Raw genomic sequence first — 19,439 nt, 5'->3', positions numbered from 1 at the left:
CGCAATTGATACAATGATCCGACTATGGAATCCAACAAAGGCAGTGGTTGGGAATGTTGTTGATGCTAAGGAGAAGACTTTCGTCTTCAAATTTGATCTTGAGCGAGACAAAGCGAAGGTGTTAGAAGGGCAGCCGTGGCACTTCGAAAAATTCGTGTTGTGCTTCAACGAACCTAATTGCTCAGGTAAAGTTACTGATGTCCCTCTTTACCACTTTCCTATATGGGCAAGGGTTTATGATTTACCTATCTCGGGTCGATCGAATGCTGCGAATATTGAGAAAATTGGGGCGATTTTGGGTACGTTTGTTGAGGCTGATATGGGACCGAACTGTGAACTGGATAGGGCGATTAGGGTGCGTGTCATCCATGATGTCCGTCAACCCTTAAAAACTGTGGTGCCCATTAAAATGCGAGATGGGAAAGTGGTACAATTCGACGTTAAATATGAGCGACTTCCGATCTTTTGCTATGGTTGTGGAATGATGGGACACGTCGAGAAGGATTGCGAACATGGGCCTTATGATGAAGAGGACCTTCCCTTTGGAGAATGGCTTAGGGCATCACCTTGGAAAATTGTGAAGACATCGAAGGAGGGTTCGGGGAAAGCTCGAAAGGACTTAAGCTCGACTTTTAACGAGGAAAGGAGGAAAGAAGACGCGGCTGATATCTCTGCTATGATCGACAAACTTCAAGCCATTGCTATTGATTTTAAAATGCGAAAGAATGGAGGGAAGGACTCGAAAAGCAAACAGGCTGGTCCTGTTGTTACGAAAGTAGGGGCAGTAGTGACGGGAAGTGATGAGGTGGTGGTGATCTCGGCTGTTGAAGAGGGGTGTGAGGAGCCAGGTGGGGTGTACGGGCAGGGGGTAACGGGTTGGGAGTAGTGCAAATGCAGGTGGAAGGGGAACCTGGAAATGGGAATGTGGGTGGCTGGGAGAGTGAAGTGAGGGATGAGGGAGATGATGCTGGCCAGACTACCTCGTCGAGTTGTAGTGCGGGGAAGGGGAAGGGGAAGAAGGGGGAGTGGCGAAGGTTGGAAAGGCTGGGAGAGCGAAAAATTGGGAGTGGAGATGTGAGTAGTCTATGTGGGGGGAAAACGCAGTAGAGATGCTGGAGAGGGCTGTGGTGGTGAGAAACGAGTGAGACTTACAAATGACGGGGGCGTCTTTATACCTGAGGCGGAGGTTGAGGGAACTCAACCCCGCCAGGCCCAATGAATCTCTTAAGTCTCAACTGTCGGGGCTTGGGCAACCCCGACACGGTTAATGCCCTGCGTACTTTGGTACGTCGGGAAACCCCGGCCATGATTTTTCTTTGCGAGACGAAACTTTGTGGTCGTGATATGAGGAGGGTGAGGGAGAAGTTGGAAGGGTACAATGGAATTGAAGTGGATAGTGTGGGTAGATCGGGGGGTCTTGCTTTCTTATGGAAGAAGGAGGTTGATTTCACTTTTGTGTCGGCTTCGATACACCATATTGATATCCATGTTCGTGAGGGTGATAAATAATGGCGTGTCACTGGCTTTTATGGGTGGCCGGCGGTCACGGACCGTCACCTTTCTTGGGAGCTTCTTCGTTTATTACACACTCAATCAGCTCTTCCTTGGGTTTGTATTGGAGATTTCAACGAGATTCTTTACTCTACGGAAATGAAAGCTGGGAGTCGAGCACAATGGCAGATGAATAATTTTCAGACAGCTGTTGATGAGTGCAGATTACGAGATGTTCCTTGGGAGGGGTATACTTTTACTTATGATAATGGGCAAGTGGGGGAGGCCAACCGTCAATGTAGATTGGACCGAGCACTGTGCACTGAGACATGGCTCGATCTTTTCCCGTACGCAAAGCTCTTTAATCTGGACCGTGAATGGTCCGATCATGCTCCTTTGAGGCTGGCGTTTGATAGACGTGAGATAGGAGGAAAGACGAGAAGCAGGTTCCGCTTTGAACAAATTTGGGTAGGGGAGGAGGGCTGTGAGGAGGCCATTGTGAGGGGTGTCGAGAAGGGGCAGGGGGATTTGGTGCGGTCTCTAAAGAAATGTGGGAAAGAATTGTTCGCCTGGAAGAAGATTGGTATTGGGAAAATAGGGCGTTCACTTGATCTCAAGCGGAAGCAGCTGGCTCGAATTAATGAAGGGGACCGAACTGAGGACAATGTGAGGAAACGAAAGAAACTTATCGCAGAGATAGCAAGTTTATATAAGCAAGAGGAGCAGTATTGGAGGCAACGGTCGCGTGCTCTTTGGCTCAAGGATGGTGACCGAAATACAAAATTTTTTCATTCACGAGCTGGGGAACGGAAGCGTAAGAATTTCATTGGGAAATTAATTGATGATTCGGGCCGTGTGGCTAACGAGTATTTTCGGGACTTATTCACTTCGGCAGAACCTACTAATTTTGAGAATGTTTTGGATGGTATAGAAGGACGGGTAACCGAGGAGATGAACCGTGGGTTGCAGGCGGAGTATAGCGAAGCAGAGATTATAGAAGCTCTGAACCAGATGCACCCTTTGAAGGCTCCGGGACCAGACGGTATGAATGGGCTTTTTTACCAATCTTATTAGCAGATAATTGGGTCGAATGTTGTGAGTACTGTGCTTAATATTCTCCGTGGAAACATGTCTCCAGCTAGCATAAACAAAACCAATATTGTATTGATTCCAAAGAAGAAGGCGCCGGACAAAATTCGCGATTACAGGCCCATTAGTCTCTGTAATGTGGCTTATAAGCTGGTCTCGAAAGTGCTAGCAAACCGACTGAAAGTTTTTCTTGGGGATATTATATCGAAGAATCAAAACGCATTTATGCCGGGTCGGTTAATTTTCGATAATATTTTGATTGCTTTTGAGCTTTTCCACCATATGAAGAATAAAAGACAGACGGAGGGATACATGGCAATCAAACTCGATATGGCGAAGGCGTATGACAGGGTGGAGTGGGGGTTTCTGAGGCGAGTTCTTATGCGGATGGGGTTCGACCCTCAGTGGATACAGCGGGTTATGGATTGTGTATCTACGGTGACTTTCTCGGTTTTGATTAATGGCTCACCATCGGAGGACTTTCAGCCGGCTAGGGGTCTACGTCAAGGTGACCCGTTATCCCCGTACCTTTTCCTCCTATGTGCGGAAGTTTTATCTAATTTGTTACGCAAGGCGGCTGTGAATGGCTCTCTTCATGGTATTCGGGTGGTGTGACACCCTTAAATAACGCGATAATTAAATACGTAAAATCTACAGAAAAACTGGTAGGATATGTTTGTAATTGGTTCAACTAGACAAAACCTGTAATTTTTAAAACTTTTCCTAAACCATTCACAAACATCTCCAAATTTAAGAGTGTCAATACCTGCAAAAGCTAATAAACTAATTTACATAACCACGCTAAAGACACGGGGATATAATGATACAAACCAAAATAGAAAAGGGAGACATATGTCCCTTCAAAATATATACAAAACCAAAAGTTAAAAAGTTTACTATAAGAATAGCCAAACTAGGTCCAAGGTTCCTTATGCTCACTAGCTCGTCCGTGACCCCACCTAAATCTTCAACCTGTCAATCGCATTTTATACAAACACGAAAGCCACAATTCAGTGGGGAGTAACTTCGAGTCCTCCCAGCCACGAAACGTCATATTTAATATAACATGTAATAAAACATGTAAACAACATGATAAACAATTTAATTATCAAGTATTCCAACCTATGACCCCCTAACTGACCAAAATAAACTATCATGTGAAACATATAACAAATAGTAATCCAAACTTTATCAATTGTAACCGGCTTACATCTCACCTATTACAATTCATAAAATCACCATACAAGAAAGGGCAATATATCAAAGACAGGCATAAGTTCTTAGCACGGTCAATAGTCACTCAGAATCTCGAGTCTATACCACGAGGTAGAGAAGGTAATCGAACCGGTATCTTGGCTCTGCGGTTAATATTAATAAAACATGGCCAAGACACAACACAACCCTAGCCTAAAATCTGCGCAGACCTAGACATGCGGATACACACCACCGCACCCAAGACCCACAATTTTTCTAAAACAAAGTGAGTACCCTAAGGAGTCCACCAAAGGGTTGGCTAGTACTTAAGCTGACCACTTACTATCAAAATAAGTAACGAGGTCATGCCCCAACTTGGATATAAACCCACCAAGTCAGGAACACAAAGGCTATCAAGCAGTGAACATATACTCGTCAAAGACTATAAAGACCTATCTATGATGAAGGCCGAAATACTCACCTAGGACCTAGTCCCACTAGTCCCACTTGAATACTTTAGCCCACACCACACAAGACAAGTAAGACACCCACTTAACCATAAGAGGGCAAAGAGTCCAACTTACCAACATAAATGCTAACATTCTATCATGTGAAAGGCTATATAAATGTTTATTCAGCAGACAATCCAACAATATCCTCAATAAGTATTCAATACCAATTTCCAATTCTAACAATATTAACCATATTAAAGGTTTCGGGGAATCTAGGGCCGTTTCTACAATATAAGAAGCTACTTAAATCAACTAACTACACATGTGAAATAAAAATATAATAAATGGCCTAAAACAAGAAAAAGGCCGATTATCTAATTCATTCAAAATTTCATCCAACCGAATTTTTACCCGCAACCCCACCTGCGGCAGTGCGGGTTAAATTGCGGTGACCAATCACACAATTGACTGACATCGAATCAGTCAAAGGGACCAAGGCTCAGTTTTCGGCATAATCATCCAACATTACAATAATCGCTATATAATTCATTCTGAGCCTATTCTTTACAATTTCATTTTCTAACCTATACTAACATATGAAACTACCAATATAAACATAATTTTTACCTTTAACATAATTTTTACTACTAATATGATTTAATTCAAAAGTGTACTCATACTAACTATGACATTAATAAACCCGAAATGACAAATATTGCATGAAAAACCGCGAAACATGCAACGGACCAACCCGGGCCAGCCGTGGGCCTGCCGTGGGCCTGCCGTGGGCCTGCCGGGCCTGCTGCCGCCACCCCTACACCTCCATTTTTCCGTTTTTGTTCATTTAAACTCCGTTTTAAACATTACTTAATCGCTCCTAAATTAATATGCTAACTTAAACTAACAAAAGACAAGCATTAGACATGCATGCATCCAATTTTATCATGTGAAACTTTACTACTCAAACAAAAATCACAAAACATACAAAAACAACAAAGAATGTGACGATTATTCGTCGAGTAACTCGAAATATGTTACCTTAAGCTAGAAAATGAGCAATTAGCACCTTGAATACCAAACCCTAATATACATTAGCCGCTATCTTCGACAATATACGAGTCCCCAAACTCGTCTTCCAATTCTTCACCTAAATAAACAATAAAAACACAATAAATAAGTATAAATACCGAAATTTGCCAAAATTCGTCTTAAAACAACTTCAAGAAAACTGAAATTAAAACATACTAGGTTGTATATCTCGACGAGAGGATTCCGGAAATATAAATTATGTAAAAATCCGTCAAGAAACGAGAAAGTTATGGTAAATTTAGCTTGGATTATGTGAAAAATGGTGTTTATGGGTGATGGAATGTTTTAGAACAATAAAGAAGGTGATGTTAGGTGAGAAAATCAGAAAAAAGAAAGGGGGAAGGGGGGTGTCCGCGGGAAAGGAAGGGAGCGGGTTTGAGTCGGGATTTTACGAGTCGGTTTTGGCTCGTTTCGATAATAATTAGAACCGTTTGTCAAACGCAAATTCCGACAAGACCAAAGTTCTTAAACACGAGATTACAAGAAAATTGAGTATTAAATGACGACCCATTTCCAAAATCGTTTGCCCAATTTTCGATAGAGTTGTCATTTTTTTCCGATATGTCCTTATTTCGAAATAAAAGGTTTTTACACGGTTTAAACTATTTTTAAACATTTCGAAACTATCAAAATAAATACTTTTCTTCAAAATATAATAAAATTATATTTCTTTGAATTATTTTTACTTTAAATACATTAATATTAAATTCAACTTGATTAATAAATTACTTTCGCAAAATAGTAACGGTCCAAAATTTACGGGGCGTTACAATCACCCCTCCTTTTAAAAAGTTTCGCCCTCGAAACTTAGAAGGAGAAATTATAGTTATAAGAAAATATAGGTATCTTTTCAATGAAACGGTGATACTCTTGTTGATCAGACAAGAACATCCACATTCATATCAAGATATAAAAATATTTCTACACCAATAAATGAGAAAACCCATTATTGGGACGTCTCCAACAACGAGATTTAACATTCACTAATGTTAAAACCATTGAAAATCATAAAAGCATTTTCAAACTTTTAGTTTAAAGTTCTATAATAAGAATAATATCTTTACTAATTATGATTAAACACGGCTTAGTAACTCGGAAAAAGAGTAAGAAAAGGAATACCTTACGGAAATAAATCAAAATTTCATTTTCAAGTCTTTAAAAATAGGTTAGGTTTGCAGAAGTGACATAAACTTTTAAGAATGAATCGAAACTGGTAGCTTGAAAGTTTAGAAGTCGTACAAAAAAGGAAAGTAACTTAGATAGCATAAAAACAAAGTATGTTAAGAGAGCTCAAACTTAACCAAAAAGAGAGCTATAATGAATTTCATGGGGTAAGAATTGAAGTCGAACCTAACAGGGTGTCAAAGATGGAGTTTCATAGGTTACCAACATCAAACTTATGAGAGGAGTATGATGAAGTAAGGAAGAGAGGTATGAGCGGTAACGCTCATGATCAAGGAAGAAGGGAGATAAGACAACAAGGAAACGCCAGACACTCTTATCTCAAACAACAACATCACTCAAAACGGTTCCAGAAACTTCCTAACAACAAAACTCATAACCACATCACTCCCAAGGGTTTCCTCAATCGCTTATGTTACCTCTTCCTAATATATTCCCTGGAATAAGATATTTCACTATAAGTGTGATCTCATCGCTCCAAATCCTCAAACATCCCGAAACAACTTTCACAAGCCTAAGGTCAAGGCTTCCAACAAAGTTATATTCGTATACAACTAGTGTCAACTATGGGTTCCTCAAATATTCTACAAGGTTCTCATTTCAAAACAAGGTAGTAACATACCAACCCCAAAATCCGAAAAATCAATAGGATCACAAGTTCCTCTATCCTTTTACTTATTAAGGATTGCCAAAAGCGGAACTACACTCAGCTACAACACCGTCCCATCATCTTAAGTACTCAATGCGACCTCAAGGTCTATAAAACTATAGGATTAACAAATTCTTCTCAATACTAAGTCTCTCTCAACTCAAGAACTCTCAAGAGCCAACTAATACCAAATCACATCACCAATCCATTCTGGTCATCAACATCCCCAAGGAGTATTCTTTCAAATTTGACATCCTAAACTTACTTACCATCAAATTCTCAAGGAACAAGGTCATAATTGTAACAACACTTTATCACCTCAGAGTTCCTAAAACCATAAATTGAAATTATGTTCCTTAGCCTAACAATTGGTGTCAACCATACCATTACCCTTTCTAGTTACCAAAACAAGTGCTAGAACCTCCCAATAATGTAGCTTACTCTCACTCTCATACCATACCTCAAGTAGTAATAAATATTACTCACTAAAACCAACTAATAATCCCACATTTAACATTTCTCGCACGGTAACATATACTTTATCAAACCCTCATCTCCAAAGTGATTATGGAAGCCAATCACAAACTCGACTACTTAGTCAATCCTATATCCTCAAGTCACACCTCACTAAATCTGTAAACATGGTCAACAAGGTACCAACTATACTAAGGAGATAAGGAGTGATAACGGAATAGAGAAATGGTAAAATATTTTCGAAGGGTGCATGAGCCTGACAAGTTAGGAAACTAAGGAGTCGGACCGTAAAGATAACGGTCGGCAAAAATAAGAGGTATTCGAGTTAAGAAGATATCTCGGGCAAGAAGAAGACACGTAAACTTTGGCATAAAAATAGGGTTCAATGATCGTTAAAGAGAAGGAAAGGAGAACAGAAGCAGCATAATGAAAGGGTTACTGCTTACAAAACACTCATCAAAGCTTATGATCGATGTGATTAGGTTACATCACTAAGGTGCTCAACAAAGCCCCAAAAGTCTACCAAATTATAAGACTAACAAGGACTCCACAATGGTAGGTATTCCTCAACTCAATTGGTTCTAAGGGCCAAAATCAATTCACCACACAAATTCATTTGTTACCACCCATGTCCCAAAGTATCTTCTTTACAATTCTCGTCATTGAACTTCACTTACTATGCCATCCCCAAGTACCATAGCTTGTCTACTCCATCATCTCACCACTTAATACTTCTAGTCTCCGATACCATAAATTGGAATTACATCTTTGAACTCACGAACTACATCGAACAATATTCCACCAAAATTCCCAAATCCAGATATGATTAATAAGGTCAACCACGTGTTCTCAAATTTCGAGAGGTCAACAAGGGCTATTCTATACTAGATTTGGTCAACTCAAAAGGTTTAACAAACTAACTAATTCCAAAGTACGATACCAATCCATTAAGCAACTTCAATGTCCTATTGTATTCCTTTCAAGGCCTACAAGGATTAGTGCTAACTATCATTCCTTTAATTCTCCACAGGAAACATCGAGACTCTCAAATGAAGTAGCTCAGGTTCATTCCATATTATGTGCTAAGGTAGTACCCATGCTCAATCATCTATAACAAACAAGCTCTCAATAGACATAAATCCCAAGGTGTTTCTCATTTCACTAAGTTCTCATATCAAGCACAACTAACAAGACTAACCAAAGGATCCCAAGTTATATTCTCCTATACAACTCAAACCCTAAACAATCAATTTCTCAACTCGTTCACGCCCTCCCATGATACATTCTCTCAAAACTGGGTTCTCTTGAACAAGGGAACTATCCTGCGGATTAAAAGGAAGGTGTCCACAAGGACTCTTATTATAAGAAGAAAACGAACCAAGGATGAATCGGGAGAAAGAATAGAAGAGTAGTTACCAAGGCGAGAGAAGAGGAATTAATAAGACGAATAAACAACGAGATTGGAAGATTAAGGTAGGATACACTAAATACGAAAAGAAGTATCAAGAAAGTGGAAGCATTCTTCATTTGGCATAACCAATCTTCAACATTCGGCAACGGCCACTCAGTTTTGGTCACCAACGAGTAAGATCACGGTCATAGCTTCAACGGCACAAAAATTAATAACTAATTGCGTTATCAACGTTTCTTGGAGAGCCATCTTGCAAAATAGAACATTGGTTAGAACCTAACAAATAGCAATCACAAACAGACTACCACATAAAAATCCTAACTCTACCCATCCTACCCATCTCTCAAGTTTATTATTTAAAGGTCAAGTGATTTTAAGTGGGGTGCACAAACGTGCGTCGGGAGCAATAAGCTCCGATACCAACTGTGACACCCTTAAATAACGCGATAATTAAACACGTAAAATCTACAGAAAAACTGGTAGGATATGTTTGTAATTGGTTCAACTAGACAAAACCTGTAATTTTTAAAACTTTTCCTAAACCATTCACAAACATCTCCAAATTTAAGAGTGCCAATACCTGCAAAAGCTAATAAACTAATTTACATAACCACGCTAAAGACACGGGGATATAATGATACAAACCAAAATAGAAAAGGGAGACATATGTCCCTTCAAAATATATACAAAACCAAAAGTTAAAAAGTTTACTATAAGAATAGCCAAACTAGGTCCAAGGTTCCTTATGCTCACTAGCTCGTCCGTGACCCCACCTAAATCTTCAACCTGTCAATCGCATTTTATACAAACACGAAAGCCATAATTCAGTGGGGAGTAACTTCGAGTCCTCCCAGCCACGAAACGTCATATTTAATATAACATGTAATAAAACATGTAAACAACATGATAAACAATTTAATTATCAAGTATTCCAACCTATGACCCCCTAACTGACCAAAATAAACTATCATGTGAAACATATAACAAATAGTAATCCAAACTTTATCAATTGTAACCGGCTTACATCTCACCTATTACAATTCATAAAATCACCATACAAGAAAGGGCAATATATCAAAGATAGGCATAAGTTCTTAGCACGGTCAATAGTCACTCTGTAACTCGGGTCTATACCACGAGGTAGGGAAGGTAATCGAACCGGTATCTTGGCTCAGCGGTTAATATTAATAAAACATGGCCAAGACACAACACAACCCTAGCCTAAAATCTGCGCAGACCTAGACATGCGGATACACACCACCGCACCCAAGACCCACAATTTTTCTAAAACAAAGTGAGTACCCTAAGGAGTCCACCAAAGGGTTGGCTAGTACTTAAGCTGACCACTTACTATCAAAATAAGTAACGAGGTCATGCCCCAACTTGGATATAAACCCACCAAGTCAGGAACACAAAGGCTATCAAGCAGTGAACATATACTCGTCAAAGACTATAAAGACCTATCTATGATGAAGGCCGAAATACTCACCTAGGACCTAGTCCCAGCTAGTCCCAGCTTGAATACTTTAGCCCACACCACACAAGACAAGTAAGACACCCACTTAACCATAAGAGGGCAAAGAGTCCAACTTACCAACATAAATGCTAACATTCTATCATGTGAAAGGCTATATAAATGTCTATTCAGCAGACAATCCAACAATATCCTCAATAAGTATTCAATACCAATTTCTAATTCTAACAATATTAACCATATTAAAGGTTTCGGGGAATCTAGGGCCGTTTCTACAATATAAGAAGCTACTTAAATCAACTAACTACACATGTGAAATAAAAATATAATAAATGGCCTAAAACAAGAAAAAGGCCGATTATCTAATTCATTCAAAATTTCATCCAACCGAATTTTTACCCGCAACCCCACCTACGCGACAGTGCAGGTTAAATTGCGGTGACCAATCACACAATTGACGACATCGAATCGATCAAAGGGACCAAGGCTCAGTTTTCGGCATAATCATCCAACATTACAATTATCGCTATATAATTCATTCTGAGCCTATTCTTTACAATTTTATTTTCTAACCTATACTAACATATGCAACTACCAATATAAACATAATTTTTACCTTTAACATAATTTTTACTACTAATATGATTTAATTCAAAAGTGTACTCATACTAACTATGACATTAATAAACCCGAAATGACAAATATTGCATGGAAAACCGCGAAACATGCAACGGACCAACCCGGGCCAGCCGTGGGCCTGCCGTGGGCCTGCCGGGCCTGCTGCCGCCACCCCTACACCTCCATTTTTCCGTTTTTGTTCATTTAAACTCCGTTTTAAACATTACTTAATCGCTCCTAAATTAATATGCTAACTTAAACTAACAAAAGACAAGCATTAGACATGCATGCATCCAATTTTATCATGTGAAACTTTACTACTCAAACAAAAATCACAAAACATACAAAAACAACAAAGAATGTGACGATTATTCGTCGAGTAACTCGAAATATGTTACCTTAAGCTAGAAAATGAGCAATTAGCACCTTGAATACCAAACCCTAATATACACTAGCCGCTATCTTCGACAATATACGAGTCCCCAAACTCGTCTTCCAATTCTTCACCTAAATAAACAATAAAAACACAATAAATAAGTATAAATACCGAAATTTGCCAAAATTCGTCTTAAAACAACTTCAAGAAAACTGAAATTAAAACATACTAGGTTGTATATCTCGACGAGAGGATTCCGGAAATATAAATTATGTAAAAATCCGTCAAGAAACGAGAAAGTTATGGTAAATTTAGCTTGGATTATGTGAAAAATGGTGTTTATGGGTGATGGAATGTTTTAGAACAATAAAGAAGGTGATGTTAGGTGAGAAAATTAGAAAAAAGAAAGGGGGAAGGGGGGTGTCCGCGGGAAAGGAAAGGAGGAAAGGAAGGGAGCGGGTTTGAGTCGGGATTTTACGAGTCGGTTTTGGCTCGTTTCGATAATAATTAGAACCGTTTGTCAAACGCAAATTCCGACAAGACCAAAGTTCTTAAACACGAGATTACAAGAAAATTGAGTATTCGTACGACCCATTTCCAAAATCGTTTGCCCAATTTTCGATAGAGTTGTCATTTTTTTCCGATATGTCCTTATTTCGAAATAAAAGGTTTTTACACGGTTTAAACTATTTTTAAACATTTCGAAACTATCAAAATAAATACTTTTCTTCAAAATATAATAAAATTATATTTCTTTGAATTATTTTTACTTTAAATACATTAATATTAAATTCAACTTGATTAATAAATTAATTTCGCAAAATAGTAACGGTCCAAAATTTACGGGGCGTTACAGGTGGCCCCTCATGCACCGACTATCTCTCATTTACTTTTTGCAGACGATAGTATTTTTTTCGTGAAAGTAAATGTAGAAGAGGCGGATGTGATCAATGATATATTACGCTGGTATGAAGGGGCTTCGGGACAGCTCGTAAGCTTGGATAAAACTACTGTCTCTTTCAGTAAAGGAGTCGATAGAGGACGGAGGAGTATAGTAGCGGCACGGCTAGGGGTGGTTGAAGTGGAGGAACAAGCTCGCTATTTGGTTTTACCCACGGTGATAGGTCGGTCAAAAAAAGTTATTACGGATATTATTCGTGATAAACTTTGCAAAAAATTACAAGGATGGCGCGGGAAAATTTTGTCTAGGGCTGGTAAGGAGATTCTCATAAAGGCGATTGCCAATTCACTCCCTACCTATGTGATGAGTGTCTTTAAAATTCATGCAAATTTTTGTAATGAGTTGCGGTCGATTGTATCGAAGTTCTGGTGGGGTCATGAGGAGAACAAGCGGGGGATTTTTTGGGTTTCTTGGAGCAGGTTGGCTCGGCCAAAGGGGGTTGGAGGCATGGGGTTTCGTGATTTTCGAATGTTTAACCTCGCCCTCCTCGGAAAACAAGCTTGGAGATTAATTACAAATTCGACAAGCCTGTGGTCACGTTTAATGCAAGCTAAGTACTTTCCCGATGGTGATTTCATGTCGGCCTCTTTGGGCCATAACCCGAGCTACACGTGGAGGAGTATTTTCGAAGCTCGTAGCGTTCTTGAGGCTGGATTGAGACGACGCATTGGTGATGGGAATGACACTAAAGTTTGGGGACATGCTTGGATCCCGGGCACCCAAACGGGTCGTGTTATTTCGCCGTGTGTGCAAGGGAATGAAGGGATGGTGGTGGCTGAGTTGTTGACCGCGGATGGGAGGGGCTGGGATGAGGGGAAATTGGAGCTCCATCTCCTTCCTTTTGAGAGGGAACGGGTTTGCAATATTCGCTTGAGTTCGAATAGGCCGAGGGACATGTGGTACTGGGGCCGAGAAAAGGATGGGATTTATACGGTACGAAGCGCATATAAAATGCTCGTGGGGGAAGTTGGTGATATGGAAGGTGGCTCGAATTGGGTTAGTGATAAATGGCTCTGGAAACGGCTCTGGAAAGTATCGGTTTGGCCCCGTGTGAAACTCTTCTTCTGGCAAATGTGTAGTGAAGCTTTGGCAACACGAGCAAACATTGCAGCCCGAATAGGAGGTGAGTACTCTTTATGTCCTTTTTGTCATTCTAACCTTGAATCTAGTATACATCTTTTCAGGGATTGTGGGGTGGCTGCTTGGGTGTGGGAGGAGCTGGAGATGGGAGATGTAACGGAAACAAGGGGTGGGGACATACGAGAATGGGTGGAGGCTTGTTGGAATGATATGTATCGAGAGGAATGCGTCAAGTTCATGGTGGGTTGCTGGGCCATATGGGAGCACCGAAACAAAGTCATATTTGACAATGTGGAGGTGGAACCGGGTGTGGTAGCAAGTCGAGTGCGCGACGTGATTAGGGAGGGAGTAGGGGAAGGTGGCGGTACGGCTGTGAGGAGGAGAAGCCGTGGGAGTGTCGAGGAGGCTGAGGGGTGGAGAGTAGCGAAGGAAGGGTATGTCAAAATCAACGTTGATGCGGGAATAAAAGAGGGTAAGGGGGTTGATACGGGGATTGTGTACCGTGGAGATAGGGGGAGGTGTTATGGGGTGTGTCTATTGCTCGAACTCAAGTGTGGGAACCTCATATAGCTGAGGCGGTTGCTATTTTGGATGGGTTGGAGGAAGCTGCTCGCAGAGGGATCCAAAAGCTAGAAGTGGAAAGCGATTGTTTACAAGTTATTGAAGCAATCCGGAAGCGGAGCGATGGGAGGAGCATTTTTGCAGTTATTATCGATGATATTGTGTCTTTTAGATCTAATTTTCTTTCCGTTTGTTGGTTACATGTTAATCGTGTTAATAATTGTGTTGCACATGCGTTAGCTCATTGTATTCCACGTACGATTGGTAGAGTTGTGTGGGAGGATGGTTTACCACCGACTGCGACAGCTACTGCTGCTTTTGATCAATTATTAATAGAATGAGACCTTCGGGTTTTCCCCTCAAAAAAAAAAGTACAACTAGTCTAGATCTCGCGCAAATGCGCGGCTTTTTAGATAATAATGTAAAAAGACATAAATTTTATATATCTAATTGCGAACATGTTTAAGCGGTGTAATAAGAGAGAATATTTGATAATTTTCACACTAAATAAGATTGACGTTTTAACTGAACCTAATTATATACATTAGGGAGTATATTATTATACGATTACATTTACAAAAATATGACTTAATTATACAATAAAACTGTGCAGCATATTTTGTCCCATGCATATTATTAATGCAATGACATAATATCCCATTAATGTGTGTTTACAAATTAAAAATTAGTAGTAATATCTCCTATTTATGGTATGTACTCCGAAATTAATATGATATAATTATGATATATTGTGAAGAGTGAGGACCAATCATAGAGCATTTCAGTTGAGCGGGAAAATTTTAGAGAAATTTTATTCTCTTAGTAGTAGGGGGGAAGTGGACCTAGTTAAATGGAGAGAGGAAAGTAGGATTAAGGAAAATTAATAAAGTTAGCTTATGCTAAACTTTCCCTCCAAAAGCTTAAGCAAAATTATACATTGAAAATTTCCCTCCAAAAGTACAAATACAATACAATTTTTTTGTTTCTTCTACATCTGCCATACCAATATTACATGTCCTAAGAATATTACACACTAATTTTTCTACATCTGCCATAACTGCCAAACTAAGGTTGCTTAAAAAAAAACTTGACAAAATATGGTTGGATTTGGACTTCAGATTTCAGCAAGGGCCACCTTCTTCCTTCAAGTTGGACGTCCAAATTCACTAAGCAAAATGCCAAACTAAAGGACACCAAGTTCATAATACAATTAAATTTGGCACCAAATTCAAATAAGGAGCCAAAATGAAAATGGTTCAGTTTTTTGCGCCCAAATTTGACACCAAATTGAAACTTGTGCAAAGTTCAAGATAGCTATAAATAGAATAGTGGCAACTAAATTAATCATTTACACACAAACAACCAAAAAAGCACTTTCCTACAATAATAAATCTACATCAAACAGCCAAAAACTCTGATTCATCCACATTTATTTCTCACAAACAACAATAAATGAAGACTAAAAACTTGACAAACTTAGAAAGAAGTAAGATTTCTCAAATCTTATTGTTAAAAAGCAATAGTGGAAAGGTCAAAAGGGATGTAATGCTAGAGGTGGCAGACCAGTTCAGTGTTTGCAGGAAGAGTATCACAAGGATCTGGAATGAAACAAAGAAGCAATTGGATGTAGACCAAGCAATTAATGTAAACAGCAAACTGAAAGGCAAAAAATGTCATACAAGGCAGGTGTTTGATGTTGAGAAGTTCAACAAAATCCTCCTTTCAGAAAGGACCACTCAACATAGTACTGCTGAAGCTTATGGGACTAGCCAGTCAGCAATATCAAGATAGGTAACAGATAAGACAATACCTTCTCACACAAATGCAATCAAACCTTAGTTGAATGACAAAAACAAACTAGAGAGATTGCTTTTCTCTCTTGGACAACTACACTATGATGAGGTATGTAACCAAGTGAAATTCAATGATCAAAATATTGTTATTAACATGGATGAGAAATGGTTTTATTTAACTCGGCCTAGTAGGAGGTTATACTTATCTAAATCAGAAAAAAAAAACCATATAGAAGTGTTCAGTCGAAAACATTTATAGGAAAAGTAATGTTTATGTGTGCTGTTGCCAGACCAAGGTATGGGTCAAATGGTGAAGTTCTTTTTTATGGTAAGATAGGTATATGGCCCTTCATAGTTGAAGTACCAGCTAAGAGAAATTCTAGGAATAGAGTTGCAGGTACAATGGAAACAAAATGCATAGAATCAGTTAACAAACAGGTTGTTAAAGATATGATAATCAAAATTTTTATTCCAGCAATTAAGGCAAAATGGCCTGAAAGTGAAAATAAGCATATTATCATACAACAAGATAATGCACGTCCACACATAAAGAACTCAGATCCAGATTTCAAAGCTGAAGCAAACAAGGATGAGTGGAATATTGAGTTAAGTTGTCAAGCACCAAACTCACCAGATTTGAATGTCTTAGATTTGGGTTTTTTCAGAGCTATTCGGTCACTTCAGCAAAGAACAAATGCTTACAAGTTGGATAAACTTGTTGTGGAAGTTAATAATGCTTTTGAAAAGTTGGAGGTAATTAAACTCAATTATGTCTTCATAACACTACAAGCATGCATGATAGAGGTTTTGAAAAGGAAAGGAGGAAATGATTACCCCTTACCACACATGCACAAATCCAAATTAGCAGCTGCAGGCTTATTGCCTGATTATCTAACTGCTGATTTGGACTTGGTGCGAGAGTGTATAACATACTTGAACAATGTGGGAGATGCTTCTAGCATAAAAAATTTGGTTGATGCGGTGAAAGCACATGATGATGATATAAATGAACCTGTTGGCAGCATTACTGAATCAGTTGGGTCCAGTAATAAACAACAGCTCCATTCTTCAGTGACATGACACATTAACATGTTGAAACATGGATACATGCTAATGCATATGTTGATGCAAATGTTAATGCAAATGTTGATGCAGATGCTGAACTTGTTGGTAACATTACTGAACCACCTGGGTGCAGTAATGAACCAACATCATCATTATTTATTGACCTCACCGAAGATCAAGTTCTAACCAATGAACCTGTTGAGATAGTTCAGTAATGCAATGTTGTGGTTTATTTGTTTTTTGCTAACAGTTATGCAGCATATTATGAACATAAATGCTAGATCAGATTGGTCCATATTTTGTCAACAGCAGAAGAACATGTTTTGCAGTTAAGAAGACCAAGCTCAGAATACAACCATCATCTAAACATCAGCAGATCAGCATATTTTGAAGATCAGTCAACAACAGAAGAAATGTTTTATAATTTGTGTATTTTATGGCTTACTTATGAACTTTGCACAATGTTTAAATGTAAACTGGGACACAAATATTATGAACATCAGATTTAACTGCAATTAACTTGGCGTACAACTTTAAAAATTTAGTAGCTTAACGAATTCAAGATCCCAAGCACTTAATGCTTGCATAGCCTCATCACTTTGAGTTGTGGTGGCTTTACGCATGCACTAAGTGACTTAGGGTCAGATTTTGCCCTCAACAACTGATCATTGGGCATTAGTCCATTTTAACAAAGGAAATATACCCAAACTGTAATAAAAATTCATCACTATTCCATTTTCACAAAGCCAACCAACAAAAACATAAAAAAAAAAACAATAAAATTATGGATCTAAAGAAATTAACTTCCCTTATTCTTCAAGGAGCACCTTCATAGCAGGAAAATAATTGCACAACTCCTCCAAAACCATTCTTTTATACTCAGGTGTCTCATACCTTGCCAATTTCTTCATAGTCCTCTCCTCTACATTTTTCTTAAACTAAATGTTATACGCATCTTGCTCAGACAAGCATGTATGGTAAACAACTTCAGATTCAGCATCCATGCATGTCTTGGGAACAACATCGACATCACCAGAATCAGGAAGAATATGGACATCACCAGAATCAGGAACAACTTGAGATTCAGTATGGACAAACTCAGAAAAATCATCATAAGATGATGAATAATCATCATAAGAATCAGGAACAATCTTCATTGACATAGCCTCAACAGTAGCAATACTCTTCTCTCTTACTCCGTAGTCATCAACATCAACAAAATCAACATCAGACATGTTGAAAAGACAAGGACCATCTTCAATATCTGAGAAAAAAATACTCAGATCTGGAGATAAAGAGTGAAATTGTGATGAATCATTATCAAGTTGAAGATGCAACATGTTCATGACTGTTTTAAGATGTTGAAAGCTTGGGAATGATAGAGATTTGAGATCACAGATGGAGAAGCGTGTCTCAGATCATGAGGGAGAGACGATGAGAGGATTCTAGAAAGATGAGAGGACGAGGAAGATGAGAAGATTTGGGAATTTTCTAGGTTGGTGTTTGAGAGAACGAAGAACAATCTAGAATGATGAAGATCTTAGAGGATGGTTGCTAGGGTTTTTTTAGGGAGACGGATAATATAAGGCGGGAGTTGGGTTACTAATTGGGTTAGTAATGATTTTGGGCTGGGTTAATTAGTGAGGGGTGGATTTAATAAGATTTGGGTTAGGTTAAATAATTGGGTTAATGAATGGCAAATGTTGTAATATGCAATAATAGCCAAGGATATGATGGTAACTTTACAACTAAAAAACTTACCAAAAATAGAAAGAGGGACAAAAATCCGACTAGCTTCGATAAGGAAAGAGGGACAAAATGAATGAATAGGAGGGAGTATATCTTTAACTATATATTATTAAAAGTTCTAAAAATGTGATATTCATAACGTACTCGATAGGACAATTTCAAAAAGATCTCACATGATTATATTTTATGTTATATATTAGAAGTTATAATAAAGATTTTCCTCACTAATGAATAGTGCCCAAAAAGCAAACATATACAACTCATTGGAACGGAGAGTATTATGGAACGGTTCAATTTTACAAAAAGACGACTTATTTATTAATTTTTTTATAAAATGAACCGTTTTACGGTATAGGGCCGTCTTATTCTAGAATTTGTATTATGTCGAGCCATGATAAAAAGGGGTAATCTATAATTGGGTTGAATCTAGTTTGGGTCAGTTTAAATTTTTAGGTCGTTTGGATGAGAATTTGTGTTGGGTAGTGTTATTTCGGTTTTGGGTCGGTTTCTGGTTTGTTGTTGTTGAGTTATTTTCAGGGAAATAGTTAGCGTAGGACAATGAACGGTCAGGTAGGCATTGCTCATTTCGAGTTCGATCAGTTTTGAGTGTATTGTTATAAAGTTAATTAGGAATAAAGGTTAGGACGCGAAAATAAATGATTGAGTCGGATTGAAATGGGGATTGGGTTCGGTCAATTTGGGTCCTCTTCTGAGTTGAAAATTGAAATAAA

General features: G+C 38.7%; 2 protein-coding genes across 2 annotated transcripts; both read left to right on the top strand.

Moving 5' to 3' along the window:
- Positions 1-1,650: 1,650 nt before the first annotated feature.
- Positions 1,651-14,442, top strand: LOC141648798 (uncharacterized). Its single transcript, XM_074457515.1, has 4 exons — positions 1,651-2,533; positions 2,630-3,178; positions 12,399-14,012; positions 14,111-14,442. The coding sequence occupies exons 1-4, from the start codon at positions 1,651-1,653 to the stop codon at positions 14,440-14,442; spliced, it is 3,378 nt and encodes a 1,125-aa protein (XP_074313616.1).
- A 1,719-nt stretch (positions 14,443-16,161) lies between these two features.
- Positions 16,162-17,174, top strand: LOC141648797 (uncharacterized). Its single transcript, XM_074457514.1, has 2 exons — positions 16,162-16,939; positions 17,050-17,174. Exons 1-2 carry the CDS (start codon positions 16,162-16,164, stop codon positions 17,172-17,174), a joined length of 903 nt encoding a protein of 300 aa, XP_074313615.1.
- The last annotated feature ends 2,265 nt before the right edge of the window (positions 17,175-19,439 follow it).

The sequence above is a fragment of the Silene latifolia genome, chromosome 3 (genome assembly GCF_048544455.1).
Source record: "Silene latifolia isolate original U9 population chromosome 3, ASM4854445v1, whole genome shotgun sequence".
NCBI classification, from domain to species: domain Eukaryota; kingdom Viridiplantae; phylum Streptophyta; class Magnoliopsida; order Caryophyllales; family Caryophyllaceae; genus Silene; species Silene latifolia.
This window is presented reverse-complemented; position numbering and strand designations above follow the sequence as displayed.